The sequence below is a fragment of the Polypterus senegalus genome, chromosome 3 (genome assembly GCF_016835505.1).
Source record: "Polypterus senegalus isolate Bchr_013 chromosome 3, ASM1683550v1, whole genome shotgun sequence".
NCBI classification, from domain to species: Eukaryota; Metazoa; Chordata; class Cladistia; order Polypteriformes; family Polypteridae; genus Polypterus; species Polypterus senegalus.
Genome location: NC_053156.1, coordinates 13,572,592 through 13,600,390, shown reverse-complemented (window position 1 = coordinate 13,600,390; position 27,799 = coordinate 13,572,592). Strand labels below are relative to the sequence as shown.

General features: G+C 39.2%; 1 protein-coding gene across 4 annotated transcripts in view; it reads right to left on the bottom strand.

Moving 5' to 3' along the window:
* Positions 1–27,799, bottom strand: part of LOC120524854 (sodium channel protein type 8 subunit alpha) — a 331,764-nt gene that overhangs the window by 10,907 nt on the left and 293,058 nt on the right. For all 4 annotated transcript variants that reach the window (XM_039746647.1, XM_039746649.1, XM_039746646.1 and 1 more), the window contains exons 21-24: positions 26,040–26,162; positions 10,181–10,465; positions 9,377–9,430; positions 8,844–8,981 (exon numbers count right to left, since the gene is read on the bottom strand). In XM_039746647.1, the coding sequence (XP_039602581.1) occupies positions 8,844–8,981; positions 9,377–9,430; positions 10,181–10,465; positions 26,040–26,162 (600 nt within the window). The remainder of the gene's footprint in view (positions 1–8,843; positions 8,982–9,376; positions 9,431–10,180; positions 10,466–26,039; positions 26,163–27,799) is intronic.

Here is a 27,799-nt window from a genome sequence, read left to right as displayed (position 1 = left end):
TTGGCAAACAGATGGACATGGCTGTGGTGAATAAGTATTTTAAGAAGATGGAGGAACATAGGGTAACGTACAAGAGTGGAGGAAGATCCACACAGGTAGATGACATCCTATACAGAAGAGTTGATCTGAAGGAGATTGAAGACTGCAAAGTGGTGTCAGGGGAAAGTGTAGTTAAGCAGCATAAGATGGCAGTCTGTTGGATCATGTTGAAGATCAAGAAAAGGAAGAGAGTGAGGGCAGAGCCAAGGATCAAATGGTGGAATTTGAAAAAGGAAGACTTCAAGGTTGAGTTTAGGGAGAAGGTGAGACAGGCACTGGGTGGCAGTGAAGACAGCTGGGTAACTACAACAGAAGTAGTAAGGGTGACAGCAAGAAGGGGGCTTGGCGTGACATCTGGACAGAGGAAGGAGGAAAAGGAAACCTGGTGTTGGAATGAGGAAGTATAGGGGAGCATACAGTGAAAGAGGATGGAGAAGAAGAAGTGGGTTAGTCAGAGAGATGCAGAAAGTAGACAAGAGTACAAGGAGATAAGGCGCAAGGTGAAGAGTCCCCGTGTGCACCTGAATGTTGCAATGAATGATTGCAATAGAATGCAATCGCATGTGTTAGTAAATTACATTAAATCCACTCTTTTTAACAGTACAATCTTATGTATTTGAAAACAGAGCCCACATAGACATATGGATGCTGAATAGCTTTCAAGGACTGCAGCAGAGTCCAACTCAAGTGATGAGAAAAATGGCATCAGCTAATGTGCCGTTGTTCCAATATACATCAATAAATAATTTTTTAAGCAATTCGATTCAACCATAACCTCATTTATTTGGAATTTAAAACATCCACGTGTCCAAAGAGCGACCCTACAAAGACCTAAGGCAAAAGGTGGCATGGCTCTACCTAACTTTCAGTTTTATTACCGGACAGCAAACATATAAGCTATAAAAACGTGGAGACAAATAGATGAGCATACACAGGCTCGGTTCACAATAGAAAAAAAAATCCCTCAGCGTGTCTTTATATTCCCTGCTTTGTATCCCAATAAATCCAAGTTATCACCAATATACTAACAACCTAATAGTGCTTCACTCACTCAGAATATTGAACCAATGTAAAAATCATTTTAAGATGGAGAATCATTTATCTATGACACCTCTGCATGAATACCACCTTTTTCAACCCTTGCAAACATATGGAGTTTTTAATGTCTGGAAAACATTTGGGATTAAATCACATAGAGATCTGTACATAGACAATGTCTTTGCATCATACGAACAATTACACTCCAAATTTAACTTTCCAGCAACACATTTCATTCTCTATCTTCAAATTAGAAACTTTGTTAAACAAAATCTGCCCGATTTTCCTCATCTCCCACCTACCTGTATGCTGGAAAAAATATTGCTCAGTCTCGAGGACTCAGACAGCATTTCTGTAATATATAAAACCATCTTACAGTCCCTCCCTTTTAAAGATCCAACAGGGCAGTGGGAAAAGGATCTCTCACTCAACATATCAGAAAAGGAGTGGAAGGTAGCAATGCACAGGATTCACTCGAGCTCTATATGTGCAAAGCATACATTTATTCAACTCAAAATTAAATATCGAGTATATATGTCTCATTTAAAATTGTCCAAAATGTTTTCAGGGCAAGAGCCAACCTGCAAACGTTGCAATCAAGTTCCAGCCTCACTGGGTCACATGTTTTGGGCCTGCGCCAAATTAGCATCATTTTGGACCAAAATCTTTAAATGCTTATCAGACAGCCTTGGTGTCACAATCACTACTAACCCATTAACAGCGTGTGTGGTGTACTCCCAGATGGGCTGAAAGTGGAGAAGTACAAACAAACTGTAATTGCCTTTATTATACTATTGGCATGCAGACTTATTTTGCTAAACTGGAAGAATCCTAACTCTCCTCTTTTAAGTCAGTGGGTAACTGATGTTATGTACTACTTGAAACTGAAAAAAAAATTTTTCACTTAGCGGATCTATGCAGACATTTTTTAAAAATTGGCAGGATTTAATTAATAACATTCTAGAATAAGCTCTTAAAGCACTGAGGAAGCAGATTCTCTCCCCATTTCTTTTTCTTCTCCATTTATCTTTATCTGCTTATTATTTTCTCTATTTGCTTATTTTTACTAGCTTTTACGTTTTACTCTGTTGGCCATGCTCTCTTTCTCAGGGGTGGGGGTTGATTACTTTTCAATCCTATTTTTGTAAAAATTGATCTATTTGTATGGAATGATTACAATAAAATCAATAAAATTAAAAAATAAATAAATAAATAATGTGGTGTTGTTAGTTGTTGGGGGTTTGTGAATAACTGGAATTCAAACTTCTTAAACATAGCGTTTTTGAAAGATATACACGGAGTCTCAAGGTAGATCACTTCATAAGATGGACCTTGGAGCCATGGTGGACTTTTCACTGTCCGAAACAATAAAGTGTACAGAAGCCGTTAGGAAGGCTAATCTGATGTTAGGTTACGTAGAACAATGCTCCAAGTACAAAACGAGACAAGTTAGTTTTAAGTTACTGGAAGCACTAGTGAGGCCTCCTCTACAATACTGTATGGAGTCTTGGCTTCTAAATGTAACAGTTTTAGAAAAGAGCAACTAGACAAATGCTAGGACTATGTGGTCTTAGTTATGAAGAAAGGTGTAAAGAGTTTAACTTTTCATCTTTAACAAAAGAGATGAGACATGACAGAAGTGTTAAAAATTATGACATTAACTGGTGCAGTGGATTCCAGCTGTTACTTTAAAATGTGTTCTTCAGTAAGAACAGGGGGCACAGATGTAAACTTCTTATAGGTAAATTTTGAAATGTTAAATATTTTTCATCACACATAGATCTATAATTACACGGAATAAATAACCAAGTAGTGTGGTTCATAGTAGCAGTATGGTGACCTGAATGGTATTTCACAAACATTATGTACATAGAGATTCTTGAGCTAGGCTGGGTTAAACGACCTATTCACATCAAAATATTCTTATGCTATAGACTTAGTCCAATACAATTTATTAACCATCTCTAAGCCTGAGTTTTCACTGCATAATAGTAAATTTTGACCAGACCAGACGTATGAAGCACATAAGATATTACTGACATTCAGAGAACCTTAAATCTAAACTCCGAATCTAACAGCAAGATACAAAAGATTTAGCAAGTGTCACACACGTTTGAGTAGGGGGCCGCGGACGGACCTAAATGAGATTGTAAAGTCATACGCCAGGAGAGAGTGGCGGGGTACTAACCTTTCTCTCTTTGTTTCCTACAGAAAGAAAGACGCACTGCCGCCATGAGTCTACTTTCACCAGTTCCCGCATTACGCTACTTCCGCCTTTCCTCTGTCTACTCCTTATGACATCATCGATCCCACCATCCATTTCGGCTCCTACCCAGCATACACCTCTACTTCCGGCCCCTCCTTCCATCTTTGGACGGTCAACGATATACTGATTTCATGTATTGACCGTGGCAATAATATTTTGTCATAACTTTGATTTTCTACAGTATACAGGGCAGGAAACCCCAAACCTTTATGCTTATTGTCTGTTTCTTTTACACAAGATTAAATGATTCCACACCCCACGATCCTAATCTGGATTGAGTGGGGCAGAATATGTCATGACATGACACACTCTTACATCGAAAACAAAAATATCCAAATCTGACATCTGGCATAGACAGATTTAATAATACAAGTAAAATCTGCACAGACTCCTTTTGATTACTACTGTAAATTATCACTCCATCCAATTTATAAGCTCTCATTTTCAACGCAGCCGCAGTGTGTGCAGTCAGGAATTTAATCCGGACGGGGTGCGATTCAACTGCTGGGCACAGTCATGCACACATCTACACTAGGCACATTTAGAGTTGGCAATCAACATAACAGGTATGTCTTTAGGGTAATAATAATAATAAGAAGAATAACAACAAATACTAATAATCATCAGTCATTTTCCAACCCGCTATATCCTAACACAAGGTCATGGTGGTCTGCTGGAGCCAATCCCAGCCAACACAGGGTGCAAGGCAGGAACAAATCCCCAGGCAGGGTGCCAGCCAACCGCAGGACACTCACACACACACATACACACACCAAGCACACACACCCATGGGACAATTTAGGATCGCCAATGCACCTAACCTGCATGTCTTTGGACTGTGGGAGGAAACCGGAGTACCCGGAAGAAACCCACGCAGACACGGGGAGAACATGCAGAGGGGGGGGAGAACCCCCGTGACCCTGTAGTTAGGATATAGTGGGTTGTATAATGGATAATAATAATAATAATAATAATAATAATAAAATAAAAATAATACATGTTATTTATATATCATCTGAAAAACTGGAATATCCACAGGAATAGATATTGGGAAAGTTTATAATCTCCATATAGGCAGTGCCCAGGCCAGAATTTGAACCTATGACTCTGGACCTGGGATGCAGCAGTGCTAACAACTGCACCGCTATATTCCTAAATAATTGCAACACTGGAGGTTCATTTGAAGCAATAGCTGAGGTGAATTCAAACCAATGAGTACAATTTTGCCTGTTATTAGTAAAGGATTCTTTAATCATAAGGTGGATATCACTAACATGCTGTTGTGATGTGAGATTTTGCATACAAGTTCATAAATATTTTGTATGTCTTTATATGTAATTTAGGCAAAGCAATGTAATACAGGCAGTCCCCGGGTTGCGTAAGTGATAGGGACTGTAGGTTTGAACTTAAGTTGAATTTGTATGTAAGTCGGAACAGATACATTATTTTAATAAATGCTAATGTTGACAGACTGTGACCAAGTGCCCTGCCAATGAATGATGGAGTTTCACCTCTTTCCGACTTTTTTTATTACTTCTACTTTATTTTCAATGGTGATGGTTTTTCTCTTCTTTACTGTATTACCAGCACTTGCATCAGATTGGTGTTTCAGAGACATTCTTGAAGGGTGAAGACAAAAGGTTAACATGAGCTCTTCTGCACAGCACTGTATAGCTATCACAGCAGGAAGGCACCCGTCCTCAGCACGTCTGATGTATAGGGTGGGCCAGATATAATTATCCAATTTTCATTACGCTATAACTTATTCAGTTTATTACATAGAAAATCACCCGTAAAATCACGGACCATCGAGAAGTGTGCAAACTGATGACATTTAGAATTGTCTTCGTGCCGAACTGGAATCGTCCCTGCATAAATCAAAGTCATCCAGATGATTTGGATCTGCATAATTAGATCTGCGCCACCATGTACTGACAAGAGACAACTTCCTGCTATGTGCGTAACAGTACAAGCAGGCTTGGTATTGAGAATGAATGGGGGCAGCGAGGGGCGGTTCATCACCAGCCACCTCACAGTCACCTCCACTAGAGCAAGCTGCCTGCAGCGTCTGCAACACCACCGCCCCCATTCCTAGAACGAATGGGGCAGCCTTGTGTGGTGGGCAGGCAGTGAAACCGCTTGCCACTGGGAGCTGGCCGAGGGACACTACACTGCGCGAGCAGCGAAATCGCCCCCCTCCAGCCTCCGTCCAGCCACCGCCTGCAGCGTCCAAAGACCAAAGATGATGGAGCGGCAGTTGCTGAGGCGCATGCGTCGCAGCTGCGGCCCCGTTCGTATGTCGTAGGTCGGGTGTCCGTAACCTGGGGACTACCTGTATTAGTGTTACATTAGTGAGAAGCACCCATGTTCACCCCTGCCTTTTAGGAATGGGTCTCTTTGAGTTTTACGACAGAGTTTTGGTGAAGTGCCTTAAACAAGTTTGGCTAATGTTTCTCTAAAGTCTCTCAGTCAACCTCCATAGGAAAGTCAGGCTGCCTAACTGGCAAACTTTAGCTCAACAAATGGTTTTGGGGGGGTGGCAGGTGTGAAGATGTTCTATTCCCCCATTGGTCTGAGGTATGGCTGTTTGGAACTGGCCTGTATCAGAAGCCTTTAAGTACCACAACATCCTATTGGCTCTAGGGGTTGGACAGAACATCTATAAATATGCTTGCTTTACTCACTCTCTCTCTCTTACCAAACTGATGAACTGAAATGGACAACACAATGAAGAGCACAGCTCGGCAGCCATATTGAGACAGGCATACGGCCTGTTCTGAAAAAGGCTGACCACAAATGATACCTAAACTAGAGACATTTAAGTAACTAACAAGTCTGTGTGCCGCCTGAAACTACACATCCCCATTTATCAGGTTGTATGGTTGCCAATATTCAAATGTACTTTGCATATTGTTATTATTTATGAATATTATCAGTGGTGGGCCGTCAGGGCCTGCAAGGACTTCTCTGCTGGCCTAAAAAAGATCTGAATCACAAACTAATGTTAATTATATTTTGTCCATGAATACTTATTAAATAATTCCAAATAGTCTGTCCGCTTCCTTTCATAGCTTTTCCGATGATTGTGCTGCTTCCAGACATGTATTTTCGTATTAAAGCATTTAACCAATCACATTTCAGCCATCATTTGTTGCCAGGCAGAGTCAAAGTCAAAGAAGTCTGCCCGGAAGGCCTTCACAATCCGTTCTGCAGGCCCTCTAACACAAAATAAATGTCGATTAAACTGTTGCTTCAACCAATCAGGTTTTGAGTTGGTGTCACTAGGGCCCTCTAGCAGGCGTACGGCAACATCACCATATTCAGACCCATTGATTGGATAGGATGGTGTAATAGCTATTTTCAAAACGCACCGCAGGCGCTCTGAGCGCATGAAAAGGTCAAGCGCAAGATTCTCATGCACACTACCGCCAACTCCATGGCAGGATTCTGGACAATATTATTTGCCAGACACAGACCAGATTTCAAGACCACGAAAAACTGATGTTTGTCACGCTCCTCGACCCTCAGAAATTTCGGGAATACAAGAAAAATTTCCCGCATGCAGCCTTCTCCAGTTTAACACAGAGCCATGGAGCACTTTTTGATCTGTCTTGGCTAAAAAGAGAACTGAATGTAATGTATGCCATGGATGATTTTGCAGAAAAATCTCCCACTGATCTCCTTGACTTCCTTCATCAGAAAAATCTGAATGAGAGCATGGGGCAGCTGTACACATTGGTATGTTTGGCGGTGACCATTCTCATGTCCACTGCTTCTGTCGAGCGGACATTTTCAGCCCTAAAGTGAATTAACTTATGCCAGAAATACGACAGGGCAGGTTTGACTTTCAGCATTAGCTTCGATGGCGATAGAAAGGGACTTTTTGATGGAACTGAAGCACACGGATAATCTGTACGACAGAGTAATTGAACTGTTTTTGAGGAAAGAGAGGAGGATGGATTTTGTTTACAAATAATCCGAATTTTTGGTGAGTAAAATGTTGCGATTTTCCTAAATAATATTGCAAGTTTATGAGTTATTATTAATGTTTTTTATGTGTCGCAGCTGTAGATGCAGTAGAAAGGAACTTGTTCACCCCTGGTTTATCTATTCAATAAAGGCATTTATTGTGGCTACAGGAGTGATCTATCTGCGATGCAGCAGCTCTTTATATTGTATTTCTGCATATTAAGATGGTTTTTGTAACCATAAATTAGTTTTTGAGGGGCAGGTTGATTTAGACGGAGCACTAATGAAGGCCTAGGTGTGAAATACATGGACCGCCACTGAATATTATCAATAATACTGCACATTGTTTAAATTGTAACTTAATTCCTGCTTGTCTTTTACTACACCATATTGCCTGAGGTTATACATGTAGAAGGGAAAGTGGGGAGGTTATATGGGATAATACCTTATAAACAGTAGTAAGTCTGTGAGATTTGAGGTATTCTGAGAATATATGTACATATTAATAATACAAAAGGGCAAAGTAGAGTAATATATTACTCTACCAAGACAAAACACATGCCAATTTAAATTAAGTCAGTTTCCTTATCTAGTGCCACAGGATCAAAGCTTGTTACCCTCTGCACTTAACCAATTCAGAAAATGTACACTGTTAATAGGAAAAGAAACTGTACTAAAACTTATCACCTCCCCTTTGGAACTAAACACAACCAATTAAAAGTTGCCTAACCTATAATAAAGATAATTACTGCAGTTAATTGACAAAATGTTCCAAACTGTTTCAAAGTAGGCATTGTTTCATCTGTATTACAGAAATCAAAATGCATTTGAGCCTGTATGGTTGGATAATGATTGGCACTATTGCTTTCCAGCTCCAGGAGATAGAGTTAAAATTCTGGCATGCTCACCAGTGCCTAAAGCTACGCACATTTTTTAATTACTGAACTGGTAACTATGAAATACCAGCACTGTATTGTCAGTCAGTCAGTCATTTTCCAACCTGCTGCAGTATATCCTAACACAGGGTCTCAGGGGTCTGCTGCCTGCACAGGGCACAAGGCAGGAACAAACCCCGGTCAGGGTGCCAGCCCACCGCAGGGCACACACACACACCAAGCACACACTAGGGACAATTTAGGATCACCAATGTACCCAACCTGCATGTCTTTGGACTGTGGGAAGAAACCCATGCTGACACGGGGAGAACATGGAAACTCCACGCAGGGAGGACCCGGGAAGCAAATCCAGGTCTCCTTACTGCGAGGCAGCAGCACAACCACTGCGCCACCGTGTCGTCGCACTGTATTGTTTCATTGTGAATTACTGTGTGTCCTGTTTGCACCCCTTGCTTCCCACAGTCAGATGCTTTTGCTTTCACATTTTCAGCCCCACTTATTACAGGGATGAAGCTTGTTGCTATTTCAATCGATTAATCATTAAAACTACACCATTAACTGAAAGAATTAATGTAAGATTAGAATATTATGTAGCATTAAGCTAAAAGTCATTAACAGAGGGAGAGCAGACTTATCTTTTTCTTCTGCTGGTTGAAATTGTCAATGATTACACCAATGAAAAGATTTAGAGTGAAGAAGGATCCAAAGATGATAAAGATGACAAAGTAGATGTACATGTAGATATTGTCTTCATATATGGGTTGTTCTTCCACCTGTAGACCAAACCAAATGTGCAACTAAAATTTTTATTTACACATACATCAAATTATCTTGACTGGATTGTAACTTTCTACACAGGTTTTTCAAAATGATACATAAAAACAAACAAAATGTTTCCCATGCTTTAAAAAGATATGTCTTGAAGACAAAAAAAGAAAAGTATAAATAAAGCCTATACGTTAAGATGAACAAAATAAGCTGCTAGGAAAGCTACTGATACTCTTAAACACTTTACAGTACATTTAAAATGCACAATATGCACTTCAAGCGCTTTATGCATGCATCTTTAGAGTTTAAAACCCCACGTCTAGTTTAATCAGTAACACTTTGGATTAAATATTTGAAACATTTATTTTCCTAATAATACAAGAATGAAGCTGAGGCATACCCTTCTTGAATCCACTGCAGCATACATGATGTCCATCCAGCCTTTAAAGGTAGCCTGTTGAAAGGTTAAGCAAGTTATTAATGGCCAACAGGTATTAGCTGATCCAGCTCCATGTTATATTTTCTCCATAATATTGATTTATTGTTTTTGCAATCATATAGCTCTTTCTTGACAGTCATATTTGGATGACCTTCCCTCTCATCAAGTATTGTTGATGGACCAGGCCAATCAGTAAGTCAGTCATTGTCCAACCTGCTATCTTCTAACATAGGGTCATGGGGGTCCGCTGGGGCCAATCCCAGCCAACACAGGGCACAAGGCAGGAACAAATCCCGGGCAGGGTGCCAGCCCACCACAGGACACACACACATACCCCAAGCACACACTAGGGACAATTTTGGATCGCCAATGCACCTAAACTGCCTGTCTTTGGACTGTGGGAGGAAACCCACGCAGACACGGTGAGAACATGCAAACTCCACACAGGGAGGACCCGGAAGGCGAGCCCAGGTCTCCTTACTGAGAGGCAGCAGCGCTACCACTGCGCCACCGTACTGCCCGATGGACCAGGCCAAATGTCTAATCAGCATTACAAATTGCCCAATAAAATAAGACCAACAACTATGCTCGAGACTAATAGTTCCACACACTCTTTACGCTGAAATTTGGGGCTTAGATTAAGAATTTCAGAACACTGAGGCCCTAAAGAGTTTGTCCTATGATGAACTGCCTGGTGAAAAGCTGAGACTTCTGCACTGCTGATGGGAGTTCCTATAAAACCAATCTCATCCATGATATGCTTACCACTTGGAGTAGAGCCAGGTATCCTGCACCCACATTATCAAAGTTGATTTTCACACTTTTCCACCGCACATCTGTGTTGTTCTCTGCGATTAAGTCTTCACACTCTGATTTGTTGTTTACGATATGAGTTTTAAAATATGCTTCTTCTGTCTCATTGAAGCAGTAACCATATTTGCCCGCAAACAGGTTGACTCCCATAATACTGAAAATCAGCCAGAAGATAAGGCAGACCAGAAGTACATTCATAATGGAAGGAATGGCTCCCACTAAGGCATTGACTACAACCTAAGGCAGAAAGGGGAAAAGCAGTAGTAAAAAAATATAATACACAATAATCAAAGGCATGTCACACGAGGAATACATTTTGGGAATTGGCTAAAGGCTACATCTTGTATGTTTTGATTGCAGCATATGTGGTATAAATTGGTAACCACTCTTACACACCTGTCATAGGAGCTCATTTCACTAAATCGAGTAAACAGCTGGCATAAATATTTTGTGAGGGGAGATGAAGAGAAAAGACAAAAAAATTTAAGGCAACACGAAAAGCTGAACGTGCTCATGAATGAATATTCAGCGTGGCCCATTTCTGAAACTGCTGTCAATTTCTGAAACTTCAGTTCAGGTGGCAAAAGAACAATTTAAGGACAGTCAAATGCCAGCCACATGCCAACTTTTTCTGAAGGTGTAGATCATAGGTTCCTAACCTTTTTTGGGTCAGAGCCCACTTTTTCAAAGAGTTATTCGATAGCACCCCCCTTGGGTGAACTACACTATATTATATATTGAAAAACAAGGACAGATTTTTAAAATTATTTTATTAGAAGATATTAACAATATTGGTGTGCTGCTCAAAGTATGATGAAAACAATATATATTATCAAAAAAATGGATATAATATTAATAAGTGAGAGGGCTGAGCTTGGTGTGATGACACAAATTTTTTGATGTTTGGGGCCATTTTTGTCATCAACAATCTTAAAATATTGACAATCTGTTTCTTTTCTTTGTTAACAGATTGCTGCCAATGCTAAATCCTCATTCGGCTAAATATGATGATGGGAGACTTGTAGATCGTCTAATTCATGTTGCCATCAGGGAAAAGTAGTATTTCTTCCCAATGAAGAGGCCTACATTGTGAGAATTAAAAGATATGTTGTTTGGTGAAAGAGAAATCCATATACGTGAGTGGCAGAGACACAAAGTGGCTGGCGGGGGGTTGGTGAGCAAAGCCCCCTAGTTTTTAATAAGTAGGTCCACGTTAAGTGTTCCTTTGAATGTGATCTGTAGGTACCACACTGTAATTTTAGGTTTACACTTGCTCTGAAGGAATTCCGAAACAATCTGGTATTGATAAAAAAAACTTCTCACGTATTTATAGTAACGTTCAATGAACCTGTCAAAACAGGCATAGATTCGGTCCTCTACACGTGAGTTAATCTTGTAAGGACTTGCATGACTTGTAATGACTTGTACAAACTTGTAAATCTAATGTACCAATACCTACTATTTAATACGAATGGGTCTTTCTTAATGGATATTTAGATTGATTGGTTGAAAAATGTGTTCGATGATTTTTAGTATTAATCAAACGTTTCAGTGCGCTCTTGTGAGTATTGCCCAACAGGGAGGCGGCTGGTCCTCAACGCCCCCTTAATTTGTCTCGGACCAGAAATGCCCCCTTAGATTTCTTCATCGCCCACCAGTGGGCAGCACCGCCTCTGTTGGGAACCTTAGATGTAGATCCTGATCATGTAGGGCCACATAATCACCAGGACATGCATGAGTGTGCCAGCATGCACATGGAGCACTTGGGAAACTTGTGCCCATATCGGCATTCTACGTTAATTGTTTATCAAATTACTTAATAAAGTCAATGAGAAAATGTCCATTTTGAAGCATCTGCAATGATCTGCATACCACAGTCTGTCTAGCTTTTGGGGAATCAAATGTTAAAGTTAAGAAACTATAAGGCTGTGTTGCCAATAATCTCTCAAGCTCAGCAGTCCTGTATGGGTTTATTTCTCATTTATTTATGAAAACGAGTGTATTTTAAAATCTTCTAGAATTATTAATGGCTTATAAATTGTCTGGAAAATGAGTAAAACATTCTTTGGGTAGATGTTAAGAGTTCTCCCTTGCAATTAACAAATTAAAGTGAAATTGTTATGACTCTTGTACTGTAAATGGGATGATAGGTTTGTGACAATTTTGTTTCATTTTTAGGTAAAAAAGACATTAATATCTTCCTAGTATTCTGTAGTAAAATAATGCATACAAAAATAAGTGGAGGTACAGTGACATAAGACATACTGTACTTCTTAACAGCTAGTGAATTGAATACAATGTTATTTGTTCATTTATGAGCATTATTCTAACATGCATCACTTTGGAAATTAAATAAGGTTCAGCCTAATGACATGAATTTATTAGAAGTCGACTGTTACAGAAATCCAGGCCATATAAGGTTTTGGTTGCAAAAACAACTTTTTAAAGCTCTAAAAACAAGTAAACTCACCCATATCAGGAACATGTAGTGGAAAGAGCAAAACATACCAGTCTGTAGCCTTCTTCCTTGAATTCCACTGTATTTAATAACTTATTGCTTTGATAAAGCATTCAAATGCCCGAAACCAAAAAATGAAGAGTGAATTAGCAGACAGTACGTTTTTTAGCATTAGTGAATATGCAGGCTGACCAACAAGTCTCGAGCAAAGAGCTAGACATGCACTTTTTATAGCAGGTTGATTAGATAAAGCCATATTCTCTCTTTGAAAGGAAAGACGAAATACCCAATAAAGGGACTTGGATGCAACAAATCACTTTCTGCAGACGGATATTAAATGTGCAAAAAGTAAAAGGAGACTAATTCAATTCTAGCCACAAGACTTCAGGAGTGGGATTGTCTATAATAATAATTTACATTCTTTTATTTGAAATTTGCTAAAAGCTCTTCAGAAAAACAATAGCAGACCCATGCTGTCTAAGAAAGCTTAAGGTAATATTGGCATATTTGACTTGGGAAACGTCTTTCCTATCTATTATAGTTTTCAGTAATTTTCATATATCTAATGTTTTCCATTCACCTAATGTATGAATGCAATGATAAAAAAAAAATTAAATAAAGAAAAATGGCTGCAACTAGGGTGATATGGTGGTACTGCCTCACAGATCTGCTGTAGTGGTCTGAGGTTTTTGAATTCTGTGTAACGTGTTGTCTATTTGCACGTCGCCTTTGTTGGTTTTCCTTGGGGCACTAAGTGCAGGTTAGTGGGCCCTGTAGTGGGCTGATGCCCTGTCTAGGGCTGTTTCCTGGCTTGTGCCCAGTGATGATGGAGGAGGCTTGGGCCCAAAATAAACCTAAATTGGGCTATATGTGGATCTGAGAATGAGATGATGATTACAACTATGGTTCTTGTTTTCTTATAGCATTAGTGATTTGATGCTTCATGCTTACAGAAGCTAATAATAATATAAATATATTTATGTTGAAGTCAGGGAACACATCAAAAGAACTGAACACTTCCAAAATGCACAATTCATTTTAAATGTTAAAATTATTTTGGATCTGGAGCTCTTGATATGTATGTAAGCTTTCATCATTTGTCCTTAAGTTAATGACAGAATTATTTCAAATATATTAAGGTTCCATACTTTAATAAAACTGAAATATTTTTGTAGATATTATGATTATTATCTTGCTGACAGGGATAAACTGATCCTACCTACAATGATTTATTTAGTTGTAGTAGCAGCAGCAGTATTGTCATGTCTACTCAGTATGTTGAAACTTAAAAAGATATAGAATACAACATGGAAGCGCAGCAGGATGGCACTATGTTTAGCTCCAGTGACCCAGTCTTGAAACCCGGCTAACTCAGTGTCTGCATGGAGATTTCACACTTTTCCTTTGTCCATATGGACGTACTTTGAATACTCCAGCATCTCAAAAGACATGCATGTTAGATGGACTGGTGATTCTAGATGATGTCGTCGTTATATGCATGAGTGTGTTCAGTAAAATGCCATCCAGTGTGGTTTTCTGTCTTGCACTTGATGCAGACCGACTCTATCTCCCCAGACTTTTAGTAAAAAAAATAAGAATGGCAGATAATGATAATATCTAAAAATGGGATGCACAGAGCAAAAAAGGTATTCTGCAAAGAGTATATACAGTATGAGGGTTTAAAGTAAGAAGAGTACAGGCAATGCTCCATATTGCAGTTGAAATTTATGAAAGCTCAATCAGTGAAAATGGCCAATGGATAACTGTAATTAACAATCAGAGTTGCGTAGAAAACTTTAGATCAATGTAATAAATTAGTGTCATAGTTGAAAGCAGCATATAGCAGAAAGAAGACTTTACTTCATGACTTGACAATATTTTACAGACATTAGATACAAAGGTAAAGGAGGGGTATATTTGCCTGAATGTCCTGCTCTCTTCAACTGTTGTTTTATTTATCAATGCTGGAGACATTTTTCTATAGTTTATATTATCTGAAGAGGATACTGCATGGGCTTTCATTATTAATTTAAATGATTATATATTATAAAAATGTATTTGTTGCAAATAAATGAGTAGGATACTAGAAAAGTGTCTGATGGCATGGCATGCAAAAGATGGATGGATGGATAGGTGAATGGAAATGTATAAAATTCTTCTGTACTCTTTTTTGCCGTTCAGTTCACTGCGCTCATTTACTAGCTTAATTGATTGAGCTATTTGATATAATTGTTATTTAAAAGATAGCAGGGTGTCAGCTTTAAAAATATGAATGAACACCATAATCAATACCCTCCACTTTGCTTCCCATTTTTTTCTGTATAAAATGTGCTTTCCTAGAAGGTCTGAGAAAAGATTTCTTGTACAATTTTACCCACTTGCATAATCTGTAAGATACTGATGCATAAATGTAGTTTTAGAATTAGTTCAAGAAACATCCATCATAGACTGCTTTCAGTCAATTACAGTCTTCGAAGTCAATCCTCAGAGGGAAAATGGCTTTTTGAGTGCATATGTTTAGCATTGCTATTAAACATGCATGTTATGTGGTTTTGTTGTCTTACTTTATTTTTCCACAGAACTATCCACATCTTTGTAAAACCAATTATGTGTTTTTTTTTTAATTTAATAAAAAGAAGCTGATCAACTGGAGACAAACTATACATTTACGCCTACCTGTAAAAATGTTTATTTTCTCATATTCAATGATTATCTGACAAATTGTGCAAAAAATGGATTGATGTTGTTATGTTACTCCATTTTTAATTCATGGATTTGTTTTATTACTTGTTAAAGGTTCAAGGATTTGCTCACAATAAGACCGACTTCACTATGCTTTTTAGTTTACAGAATGAATTTAAAATGCATCAGCTAAGAAAATCCAGGCTGAATTGTTGAGTAAAAGGAAAAGACATTTTAAGTGCAGGGCAGTAGGACGGGCACTGTATGAAAAACGGGCAGCTGACGTTCATTTGAGTTATGAACTAAGCATCCTTCAACTGTAAAAAAAAAAAAATCTTCACTGCGAAAACAAGAGAAATGAATCCTAAATCTCAAAGCTGTCCTGGGTTGGACTGTACAGTCCTAGTCCTCTCCTGAAGATCTCTCCAAAGATAAGCGTGGTTAGATGATACTTAAACCATCTGCCTTCAAACAAAACACAGATTATGGGAAAACAGCAGCTAATCAAAACGAGCCTTGTCTTTTTGGACCCCTGAGTCTAGATAACAGCTATGCAGATGAACAATAAATCCTAAAACTCGTAACTGTTCTAGTTCTTTACATTCTGTTAATTTAGGAGATCGTCATCCGTTATCTGCTACTCGTCCCTTTGTTATTTTAGTCTGAAATTCTAAGTTTAAAATAAAAAAACCCTGATACAGTCATATGAAAAAGTTTGGGACCCCCTCTCAGCCTGCATAATAATTGACTCTCCTTTCAACACAAAAGATACCAGTGGTATGTCTTTCATTTCCTAGGAACATCGGAGTACTGCGGTGTTTTCCGAACAAAGATTTTTAGTGAAGCAGTATTTAGTCATATGAAATTAAGTCAAATGTGAAAAACTGGCTGCGCACAAATGTGTGTCCCCTTGTCATTGTGCTGATTTGAATGCCTGTCACTGCTCAATGCTGATTACTTGGTTGGATGAGCTTGTAAAGCCTTGAACTTCATAGACCGGAGTGTCCAGTCATGAGTAGTAAAAGGTATTTAAGGTGGTCAATTGCAAGTTGTGCTTCCCTTTGACTCTCCTCTGAAGAGTGACAGACAGCATGGGATCCTCAAAGCAACTCTCAAAAGGTCTGCAAGCAAATTTTGTTCAGTCTTATGGTTTAGGGGAAGGCTACAAAAAGCTATCTCAGAGGTTTAAACTGTCAGTTTCAACTGTAAGGAATGGAATCAGGAAATGGAAGGCCACAGGCACAGTTGCTGTTAAATCAACACAGTAGGTCTGGCAGTCCAAGAAAAATACAGGAGTGGCATATGAGCAGGAATGTGAGAATAGTGACAGACAACCCACAGATCACCTCTAAAGACCTGCAAGAACATCTTGCTGCAGATGGTGTATCTGTACATCGTTCTACAATTCAGAGCAATTTGCACAAAGAACATCTGTATGGCAGGGTGATGAGAGAGAAGCCCTTTCTGCACTCACGCCACAAACAGAGTCACTTGTTGTATCAAATGTTCATTTAGACAAGCCAGATTCATTTGGGAACAAAGTGCTTTGGACTGATGAGACAAAAACACTTTGCATGGCGGAAGAAGAACACCACATTCCAAGAAAACACCTGCTACCTCCTGTCACATTTGGTGGAGGTCCCATCATGCTCTGGGGCTGTGTGGCTAGCTCAGGGACTGGAGCCCTTGTTAAAGTCGAGGGTCGGATGAATTCAACCCAATATCAACAAATTCTTCAGGATAATGTTCAAGCATCAGTCACAAAGTTGAAGATACGCAGGGGTTGGATATTACAACGAGACAATGACCCAAAACACAGTTGGAAATCTACAAAGGCATTCATGCAGAGGGAGAAGTACAATGTTCTGGAATGGCCGTCACCGTTCCCTGGCTTGAATATCGAACATCGAAAATCTATGGGATGATTTGAAGCAGGCTGTCCAAGCTCGGCAGCCATCAAATTGAACTGAACTGGAGAGATTTTGTATGAAGAATGGTCAGAAATACCTCCATCCAGAATCCAGACACTCATCAAAGGCTATTGGAGGACAGTGTCTGGAGGCTCAAAGGAGCAAAAGGAGGCTCAGCTAAGTATTGATGTCATATCTCTGTTGGGGTGCCCACATTTATGCACCTAATTTTGTTATGATGCATATTTTCTGTTAATCCAATAAATTTAATGTCACTGCTGTAATACTACTGTTTCAATAAGGCATGTCATTTATTAAAAGGAAGTTCAGCCAATGAGAAACAAAAATCCAAAGAATTAAGAGGGGTTCCCAAACTTTTTCATATGTAATTGCCAAACTTGATAATCATTTCTAAGCATACTGTATTACAAATTGTTTCACTTTTTTGTATTGTGTAGTAGTGAGTCGGTAACTCTGGTATACTGTACATGCAGGGGTGTCATTTATTTAGTATAGTGACATAATGATGAAGACAACACAAGAAGCCTGACGTCAAGAATATGTATGACATGGCTCCCCGCCACACAAGTGACTCATACCAAAAAAATCCCATGACAATGTAAAAAGTGATACAGTATAATGGATTAACAATTTTATCACTGGAGACTAAAATGTAATATAATTAGATTTACATGATAAATTAATTGCTCCAGTCAACCATGTATTCCTACCTGTTGTTGCAAAACCCATCTGGGATATGGAATGTATAATATTAACAATGAACAGATGACAAGGTGGATTTGAATGAATTGCAAACATTACTACAATGATTTTACACTACTGAACAGAAAACAAATTGCTTTGAGATGTTTCTCATTACTATATTTTTCAGGAATTAGAGGGTCTAGTGTGAGGAAGTTATTGGAAAAGTCGGCTGTTTTAGAAATGTACAGTAGCACAATTTTTTAAGCTCTTCTTACTTAGATCTCACTTTAAAGCACATGTCTTCTGAAAGTTTTTCTAGCCTGCTAATCCTTACATTATATAGTTTATTTGTGGTATAAATTATATGGTATGCTCACCAGCAACATGCAAAGCCATGATTTGACCTTATAAAATTAAAATTTCATCACCCAAATTTGATTTAGTATAATGGCATGTTTCTCTTAGATGTGCGTGGTGACAAACTTTTCTGTCAGCCATAACTTGGCAGTAGTTTAATAGACTACTACAGTTTTTCACTTTAGCAACTTTTAATGGAAATTCTGCAAAGATCCCATTAGCGCAGGCCTCTTCTATAATCCTTTTATAATAGGAAGATTAATCATGTAGAAAGGACATCAAAAAACATGCATGACATGAGGTTTGTGTCCCGCTCACGCAGGTATGCTGGGCCTTATTAGATTTATTCTTAGACTACTGCTGTTCTTATTATTTGTACTTGGCAGTGAATTTTAACACATCAACTGTGGCACTCTGTCTTTTTTATTTAATAATATATGCACTGTTTCTCTTATTTTACTTAGACACTTATGCAGGTTTGATAAAAAAGACTACTGTATGGCAGCACCATTGCAAACTAGTTTTGACTATCTGAAAGATTAATTTTACATTTTCAGCCTATAGTTTGTCAAGTAAAGCTACAAATAAGAATAACAAGAATCTGCAGTATTGTCTGACAAATATCACCTTGACTTTTTTATTGTAATTAATTCCATCTGTTAAATTCAACTGGCTTTTTTGTGAAGGCTTGCTCTGTAACTGTTTTTGCCTTCTCTGTGAGCCTGGGAGGTAAACCGTTTTAACATTTAATGCCTTTGTTTGACTACTCATATTCTCATGAATTCAAATTACATTTTAGATATTGTGATGGACGGCCGGCAGCTCATCCCGAATGACACTAGATGGTGTCATCCCTGCAGCCTAGAGGTGCCCTGGATTCCTGCAGGGCAATCATGGAAAATGGAGTTCGGCTTCACAGCATTGCTGGGTACCGTGGGTGCCGGCCAGGGGACGCTGCAGGGAGAGATGGAGACTTTTGTTTTTATTATAGCCCAGAAGTGCTCCCAAGTCATGGGGGCGGAAGGACAGAAGTACAGTACTTCCGGGCTGAAGAAAAATACAAGTCTTTGTCTGATCTGGAAGTGCTGTTAATCACATGGATAAAAGGACAGGAACACTTCTGGGTCATGAACTATATAAAGGATTCTAAGAAACCCAGCAAGTGGAGCCGGAGTTGGGAGGGAGTGTGATGGACCTGCTGGGAGTGGAGGAATATTTGTATTGAGATTATTGTTATTTAATAAGTTTATGGTGGTGATTGTGGTGCACTGTGGCACCATTGGAAAAAGAAAAGAAATTCAAATTATTTCTGGTACTTTTTACCTGGTGTCTGGGTGTTTTGTCTGTGGGTTTGGAGGAGCGACAGCGCCCTCTAGTGTCACAATATCTAATGTATTGATCTAACAATATCAATATGAAATCTGCAATAAATATTTTTAATTAGTTCAAATCAGCATTTCAGATATCTATTATTCAATATGTGTATATGTGTGTACACCACCCTATATTTGGTGGGATAGGCTCCAGCCCCCCCGCACCCCAAGGGACCCTGCTCAGGATTTATCAGGCTTAGAATATTGTATGGTACTATTCAAGACTGACTACTGTAGCAGACAGCCGGGACCTATGCCCGGCTAATACACCCCTTTGGCACTACAGCCATGGGATCCCCGCTACGCCCCCCGCGGACACTTGGTGGCAGCCCCACTATGTTGCATCGGGGCCACAGGCATGGGACTTCGAAGCTCATGCCTCTTGGGCTCTGTTGCCACCGCCAGGGGGAGCTGAACGACTTAACGAGCCTGTCTGGGCTCTGATGTAGCCACACCTGGAAGTGCAGCCTAATTAGGCTAATTACCACCTGAAGCACTTCCGGGTGGGCTATAAAAAGAGCCTGCAGCCACTAACCAAGGCACCAGAGTCGGGAGGAGGAGGATGAAGCAGCCTTGATGAGTAGAGGAAGAAACAGTGTGATGTTTTGCTTTATTGTGGTGTGTTTTGAGGACTGTGTTAGGGCCGAGGGACACAGGGAAGACGTGGACCTCAACTAAAGAAAATAAATCTTTGTGTTTTATTTTATGTGTGCCTCTGGTGTCAGTCTGTGTTGGGTCGGTGCTGATATGGCACCTTTCACACTACTTAGAATATAAACTACAGACTCTATAATATACTATAATGAATCTATAGCATTACTTTGCGATACTGTATTTAGGATTGAAGGACCTTTCCCTTTGACGTCTATAGTCTTCAATTCAAAGTGACTGCAATTCTATTTTGACAAATCAAAATTTATTGCAAGCAGTTTCAGCAGTTAATGTGTCATGTTAACTTAGACATCTACAAGTATATTTTCACCAGTTGAAGTTCTGAATAAGGATATTTAACAAAATGTTGAATAGACTGAGTCAGTCAGTCATTTTCTAACCCGCTATATCCTAACACAGGGTCACCGGGGTCTGCTGGAGTCATTCCCAGCCCAGACAATTTAGGATGGCTAATGCACCTAGCCTGCATGTCTTTGGACTGTGGGAGGAAATCAGAGCACCCGGAAGGAAACCCACACAGACATGGGGAGAACCTAGGAAGCGATGTTTCTATTGCACTATTCTGTTGTATTGAGGATTACTAGTGGTCTGTTCTGTGTATTGTATTGTATGGCATTTAACCCCTGAACTGCAAATATGTAATTATTATTTTTATATAATTAATTAAAACAGTTTAAAGATGTCTGAAATTCATATTTTGACAAGCAGAAATATAATTATAGATATCTTGAGTTATGTGGTGGGCTGGCGCCCTGCCTGGGGATTTGTTCCTGCCTTGCGCCCTGTGTTGGCTGGGATTGGCTCCGGCAGACCCCCGTGACCCTGTAGTTAGGATATAGCGGGTTGGTTAATGGATGGATGGATATCTTGAGTTAAAACATCAATAAAAGCTAATGGGAAATATTCCTCTATTTTTATAGCCAAACTATTGTTTCGCTGAGACGGACATAGATGTCTGGAGACAACCATGAGAGAATTTTTTTTTTTAAAAGTGGGTAAAAACAATTTGAAGGTTCACTTAGTTTGATATTTCTGAACCAATCCAGTGTCTCATGAAGGCAGAGCTCAAAATGGGGGTGGGGGGTGGGGTATTTAAGCAGCAGCAAAGCCTAAAGGTGCGCTTGTTAACATGGGCTGACAGACAGCAAGCCCATGGTCACGACAGATACATTTCTACGGCTGAAAAGTCTCCTACAAGACTTCTGTTAGACATATAAATGTGTGCTGTGTGTGCAGAGAACACTTCATATGTCTTAAGAATAAACTTATCCTGTGGCAGAGGAAAAAACTTAATGCTGTTAAGTGAGTTGATAAAGAAGAGCCACAGGAGATTTAATTTCACCGGAAACAGTAAATATACCTGACGACACAACGACAACTCCAGCAGGACCACAGACAAGGCTGCACAGCACCCAACGTCTCGCTGCCTGTCTAAACGAATAACTACTGGCAGTTAAAATTACTGTCTGGAAATGCAAACATGTTATACCTGAAATGGTCGCAGCATGTTAACATATTATATATATATATATATATATATATATATTGTGGTCCCCGGCCGGGATGCCCAGGAGGACCAGAGGAGGGCTTGTGCCTCCTCCAGATCGCGAGGGGGCGTCCGTCCTGGTTGTGTTGGGGGCCTCGGGTAAAGGAAAGGGCTTGGAAGTCACACCAGGAAGTGCCAGGGGGAAGACGACAGGGGCCGGGTGCGCAGCCGGCACTTCCGCCACACGGGGTGTGTCCGCGGGAGATTGCCGGGAAGCAGCTGGAGCCCATCCGGGTTCCTATAAAAGGGGCCGCCTTCCTCCAGTCATTAGCGGAAGTCGGGTGGAAGAGGACGGAGCTGGAGTGAGGAATGGAGGCGGCCAGGAGAAAGAGAGGCACAGGACTGTGTGGCCTGGACATTGGGGGAATTAGTGCTGGAGGCACTGGGGTTTGTGAGTGCACTAATTGTAAAAATAAACGTGTGTTGGGTGGAACTATGTTGTCCGTCTGTGTGTGTCCGGGCCAGCGTTCACAATATATATATATATATATATATATATATATATATATATATATATATATATATATAGACCAAAATGTTTGTCTAAACCAAGAGTTCCCAAACTTGTTTCGGCCGCAGACCCCTTTACCAAAAACTTTTGAAAACCATCGACCCCCTAGTCACATGCACCGGTTTTTCATGTCCGCACTTGCTTTGATACATTCGTGTTCATGTTTGTGTTACATGTATTTTCATGCATTTTTACATGTGACTCTTTTAATGACACATTTTACCTTTTCGTTTGCAAGTTTGATATGTAACGTGTTTTTATCAAAAAAGTGTTTTTTTAAATTGTTTTACTTCTTAATTAGGTCCCTATTGGAATCATAGATATTTTGAAGTAACGAACAAATAGCAGTAGTGAGAGGGTCTATTTTTGCTGTTGTCGACCCCTAAATATTTTTATTGAAACTATCGACCCCTAGAAAGTTCAAATCGACCCCAGGGGGATCGATATCGACCACTATGGGAAATCTTGGTCTAAACACTATTTGCTGCTGTTACACATTGTAATGATGCAACATTCAAAATGGCAGCAGGATGTATAAATGAGCTCATGAATTGATAACAGCAGTTTTAACTTTCTGTTTTCTCTCAGAGTCACATCTTTTGTTCAGTTTCTTCTTCTCTTTCCCTGTATTTCCATAGTGATTGTACACAATCGTCTTGTGTACAAGAAACCCTGTGGGCGCACCCTATTTGGCAGTGGATTTCAGTGCTATTCACTACAAACTGTTTACATTATCCCCAGACATGTAATTTCGTTCGAGAACCATGTCTGCCCAATGAGACTAGTCAAAATATAATTACCAATATTTTTATTTCGAATTATGACAAGTCATTGTTTAGTATTCAGCCACCAGTCAAGCAAACAGTGCCAGTGGGAGAAGGATTTGTTAGCTTGTAACATGGGCCAAAATTAAAAATAAATGGTCTAAGGCAGAGGTGGCCAACTCCAGCCCTAGAGGGCCGCAATGGCTTCAGGTTTTCCTTTCTGCCACTCTCTTAATCAGTGACCAATATTTGCTGTTAACTGACTTCTGTTCTGTAAGACTTTTTTCTTTAAATGACAGCCAAACAAAAATGAGATGTGAAGTGAGCCACCAGATGATCAACTAAGCCGGGGCAACAAACTCCGAGCAGTTTGACTTCACCTGGTTTCTTAATTAGAAACCTGTTCTTGCTGTTAATTAAACCCATTATTTAATTCAAATATTCAAATATTGTATGATGGCCATAGGTTAGCTGGTCATGTGGGAGCTTGTTTTGTATCTTCATTATGGTTTGACCGCTAATCAAGAAAAACAAAAGCAATTAAGGGGTTTAAGTCTTAAACAACAAGCCAATTTGAATTAAGCAATCAGTAGCAAAAACCGATCATTAGACAGAAAACAGAATGAAAACCTATAGCCACTGCAGCCCTCAAGGATCGGGGTTGTCCATTCCTGGGAAATAAATGGTTAAATCAGAATACATTATTGTATCTGCCTTTAAATCAAAAAAGTGAGTGCAACAACATTTAAGCTAACGTCATACTATAAAGTGCTGATGAACAAGTGTCAGCTCTTGTTCAGAAAGTGGACGCCACTTGGTTGTTTCACAATAATTAAGATTAGGTATATAATAAGTAGGTTTCACATTTCTGTTATCATTTTAGCCCTAAAATAGTGACTTAACATCAGGGACCTATTTTACCGACCTTAAGGTTAGTGTTTGGGCAAGGGGAAGGCTGTCTCAAGTGGTGTCTGCTTTCTGAACAAGACCTCGAGTGTCTACTGCACTGAAGACTGAGGGGAAGGTAGTGATGCGCTGGATCAAATTCTAAAAATGACAACTAAATATACAGACTATTAACCTTACATTAAATGATTTGAACTAAAAGGTTTGTGTCTGTAAATTGTTAACACTGACTAACCATTTGTAACTTCGTACAATACTGTGAAGAAAGTGTAGCACGTTCAAAGTTCTATCTCTTAAGGTCAAGCTGTCCTTGCTGTTTTTGGCCAATTATAATAAAAATAATAATAAAAAAAAAACAATAACAGATACCAATGTTTTGAGTACACACCCCTGAATTTTTTTGTGAATCAGAAGTTTTTTAGATGCATGGTGATATGTTGTCAGGATTCCACCCCACTCTCCTCTGATTTAAGTGCTCTGTTACCATGTAACCTCTTGTCAGTAGGCAGATCCAGCAAGGAGCTCAGAATAGGGCGGCAAGAGATAACATCGCATTGGAGAGCTGGAGAAAAAATATGTGGAGGAGAGGTGAGAGAGCAGTAAGAGGCTAACAGGTGATCAAGGTAGCCCACCTGACAGCTGCACAGATAGGCTAAAGATGGAGAAGCTGTTTAGTTCTACAGTGCTTGAAACATTTCAATCACAGTTACCTTCCCATGTGATCTAGGCCTGTCAACATGTATGCAAGTGCTCTCCTCCTGTCTTCAACTTTGTACTGTAGAGGTTACACATGACAACATATGACATTTACAAAACAGTCCTCTCTAGAATGACAAACACATGTCAATAAAAATGTAGGAGCAGACTTGGAGGGTGTCCACAGCCTAATATTTGTAAATGGCTAATGTTGCTGGATTTTGTACAGCATTGTCTGGAGGTGCTTCTGTGATCCAATAGACCTGCTATTTCAGTTATTTTTTTTATTTCTGATGGAAAACTGACTATGATAGTATCATACATCATGGCAATAAAAAGTGAAACAAAAAAAGCTTCAACTGTGAGACATGACTAGCAGTTTTAGTGCAGAACAACCAGATACAAGGATTGCTCCCTATAATAAATTCTAGTCTCGGTTTCATTCAGGCTCACTTAGCAATGCACCTTTGAAGGAAAATTGTGCAAAAATACAGGTAGCTGATCTGCTTATACTTTTAAGTAATAGCAACCCCCATCAAACAATGAATATAAATACTTATGTCCTTCAAAGGTTAATAATGTGGCAGAAATGATGCACAATATAAGGTGTGCGACCGACTACCTCTGCTATACGTTTTGTTGTTTTTCTTTTCTACTTCAGTGCATATCTTTGCACCCGGTTGTTCTCCATACAAAAAGCAAGGAAGGGTGAATAGGGAGGAAAAGGGTGTTGGTTAGGGATCCTCTCAAATGCGTAGAGGTAAAAGCCAGGCTAAATGAGAACAGCCAAATAATGTTTTATATTCTACAACATGGCATGAGGTCTGTGTTCTGGGTTATATAGCTATAGCTTTAAAAATAAATAAAATAATAACAGTTTTAGAGGGGGGCACAAAATTGAAAAGCTCTTAAATGTGATGAGGCAGCTTTACAGATATGTCTATTAGGTTGGGTGTTTGCTTCCTTTCTTTTGAGAAGTTATGCTTTAAAAAAAAATTCAAAAATGAGAAAAAGTAAAAGATGGGACGTAAAATAGGGTGAGGGGACTATTTGTTCAGCAGCTGCATCATGACGTTTTCTTTTCTTTTTTTTTGCATGTTTGGTGTGTGCTTAATTCTTTTTTTTTTTTGCTTTTGTTTTGTTAAACTCCCCCGAATTTTGATCAGTTCTAGCATGCTTAAACTGTTCCATCGGCATGCAGAAGGATCAGCTGCTTAGCGTTTGATCTTACCCTCATCCCTTCAAAACGTGACAAGGCTCTTAGGGGTCTCAAAGCTCTTAGAGTCCTAAGTGACTTAATAGGACCTAGATCCGAGTAGCCCAGGGCATTAGCTATAAGGCTGACTATAGAGACCTACACAGAAACAAAAGAGCAGAAGAGGTTCCAGACTGTTAGAAAAAAAAAAGGCCCCTAGCACTGACGGATAGAAACTCGACAGATATTAATTCTTTTATATATATATATATATATTAAATATTTATAATATATATATATTATTTTTTATTTTGTATATTTATATATAAAATATTTATGCATATATATTTATATATATATATATACACATATATAAATATATATATAAATACACACAAACATATAGTGATATATATTGATGCCCCAGGAATTTTGGCGATGGCATGAGGTCAGCTGCCTACTTGACGAACCTAGAAGGAAATATGTGGTTGAGAAAAAGAGATATAAAGGAAGAGAGGCATAAGATTCAAACAAAAGGGAAAATAGTGAAGAGTAGGCAAAGAGACACACAGAGGACTCAAAAGGGGGAACCTGTTGAAGGAGATGTCCATAAGGACTGCAAAAACCTTACCCTGGCCCTTTTAATACTGCCTCGTAGTCCCCCAGCATGGTTGAAGAATAAAATCCCATTAAATTTAAGACAGACAAATAAAAGGAACCTATGAGAAAGAATACAGGTAAATATGTACAAGTTGTTTCTAACATGTTTCATCACTTTTGGGGAGGATGCACAGTCAGACAGGAGCTAGTAATTGACTTACACTGGAAACATGGTGGACCACCACAGTGCAGCATCATGCTTGTTAGGGTACATTTACATTTAAAATGTACAGTGAAGACACATGTGCTGTCAAGTAAGTTGGATATTCTAAATTACAAGTGCCCTGTGAAGTACAAGTGATTTCTCCAGTTAGTATATTATTAATATTAACAACAGTATAAACAGTCAGACTCTCAAGCTTCTAATTGAATCGACTGCATTTCCTATATGTTTATCTCAAACAAATAAATTAGTGTAAGAGGGGTTGGTAAAAGCAAAACCTGCACAGTGGACAGTACTGTCCACTTTGGGGATGCTCATTTGATAAGCTCTTCAAAAGGTGGATGAGGTCAGCCCTTCAGTCGGAGAGGTGCCTGGTATCTCTGCTGACTGGAGCTACAAGTACCTGAAGTTGGCTTAATGGACTGGCGTCACTATTTAGGTCAGATAACCCATAACAACCCAAATCTTAACCATATTTTAACTGGGAGGAGCTCTGGAGTTCTGCAACTTGACTCTATTAGCTCCCTATGAAGCGAATTCCACCTACTTGGAACTCCAGGGTGCCTCAGACAACTACTGCTTATCAAAGTGGGACTGAATAGCAAAGCCAACTAGTGACAGTAAGATCAGGGGAATTCAGTGTGTTTATTGATATGTTAAGTGGTTGCTTTCAGCTTCTACCACAGGTTTCCCAGATGTGTTTCTTGCTTGTGCTGCTATTCTTCTTCTTCTAAAATGATTTTTTTTCTCTGTTGTAACTCTCTCCTGTAATTTACTATGTAAAAGTGCCTGCCTTTAGAAATACAAACTGGTCTGCGTGATGGATGCCTGACTACAAATAATCACTTTGGTGAAGTAACTTGAACAAACTTACTTTAGTTTTTCACAGATACATGAAAAAAGATGTTGAAATCACTTTGTTGATCCGTTTGAAAATTCTTAACTTCCGAATAAAGCTATTGCAAACTCTTTT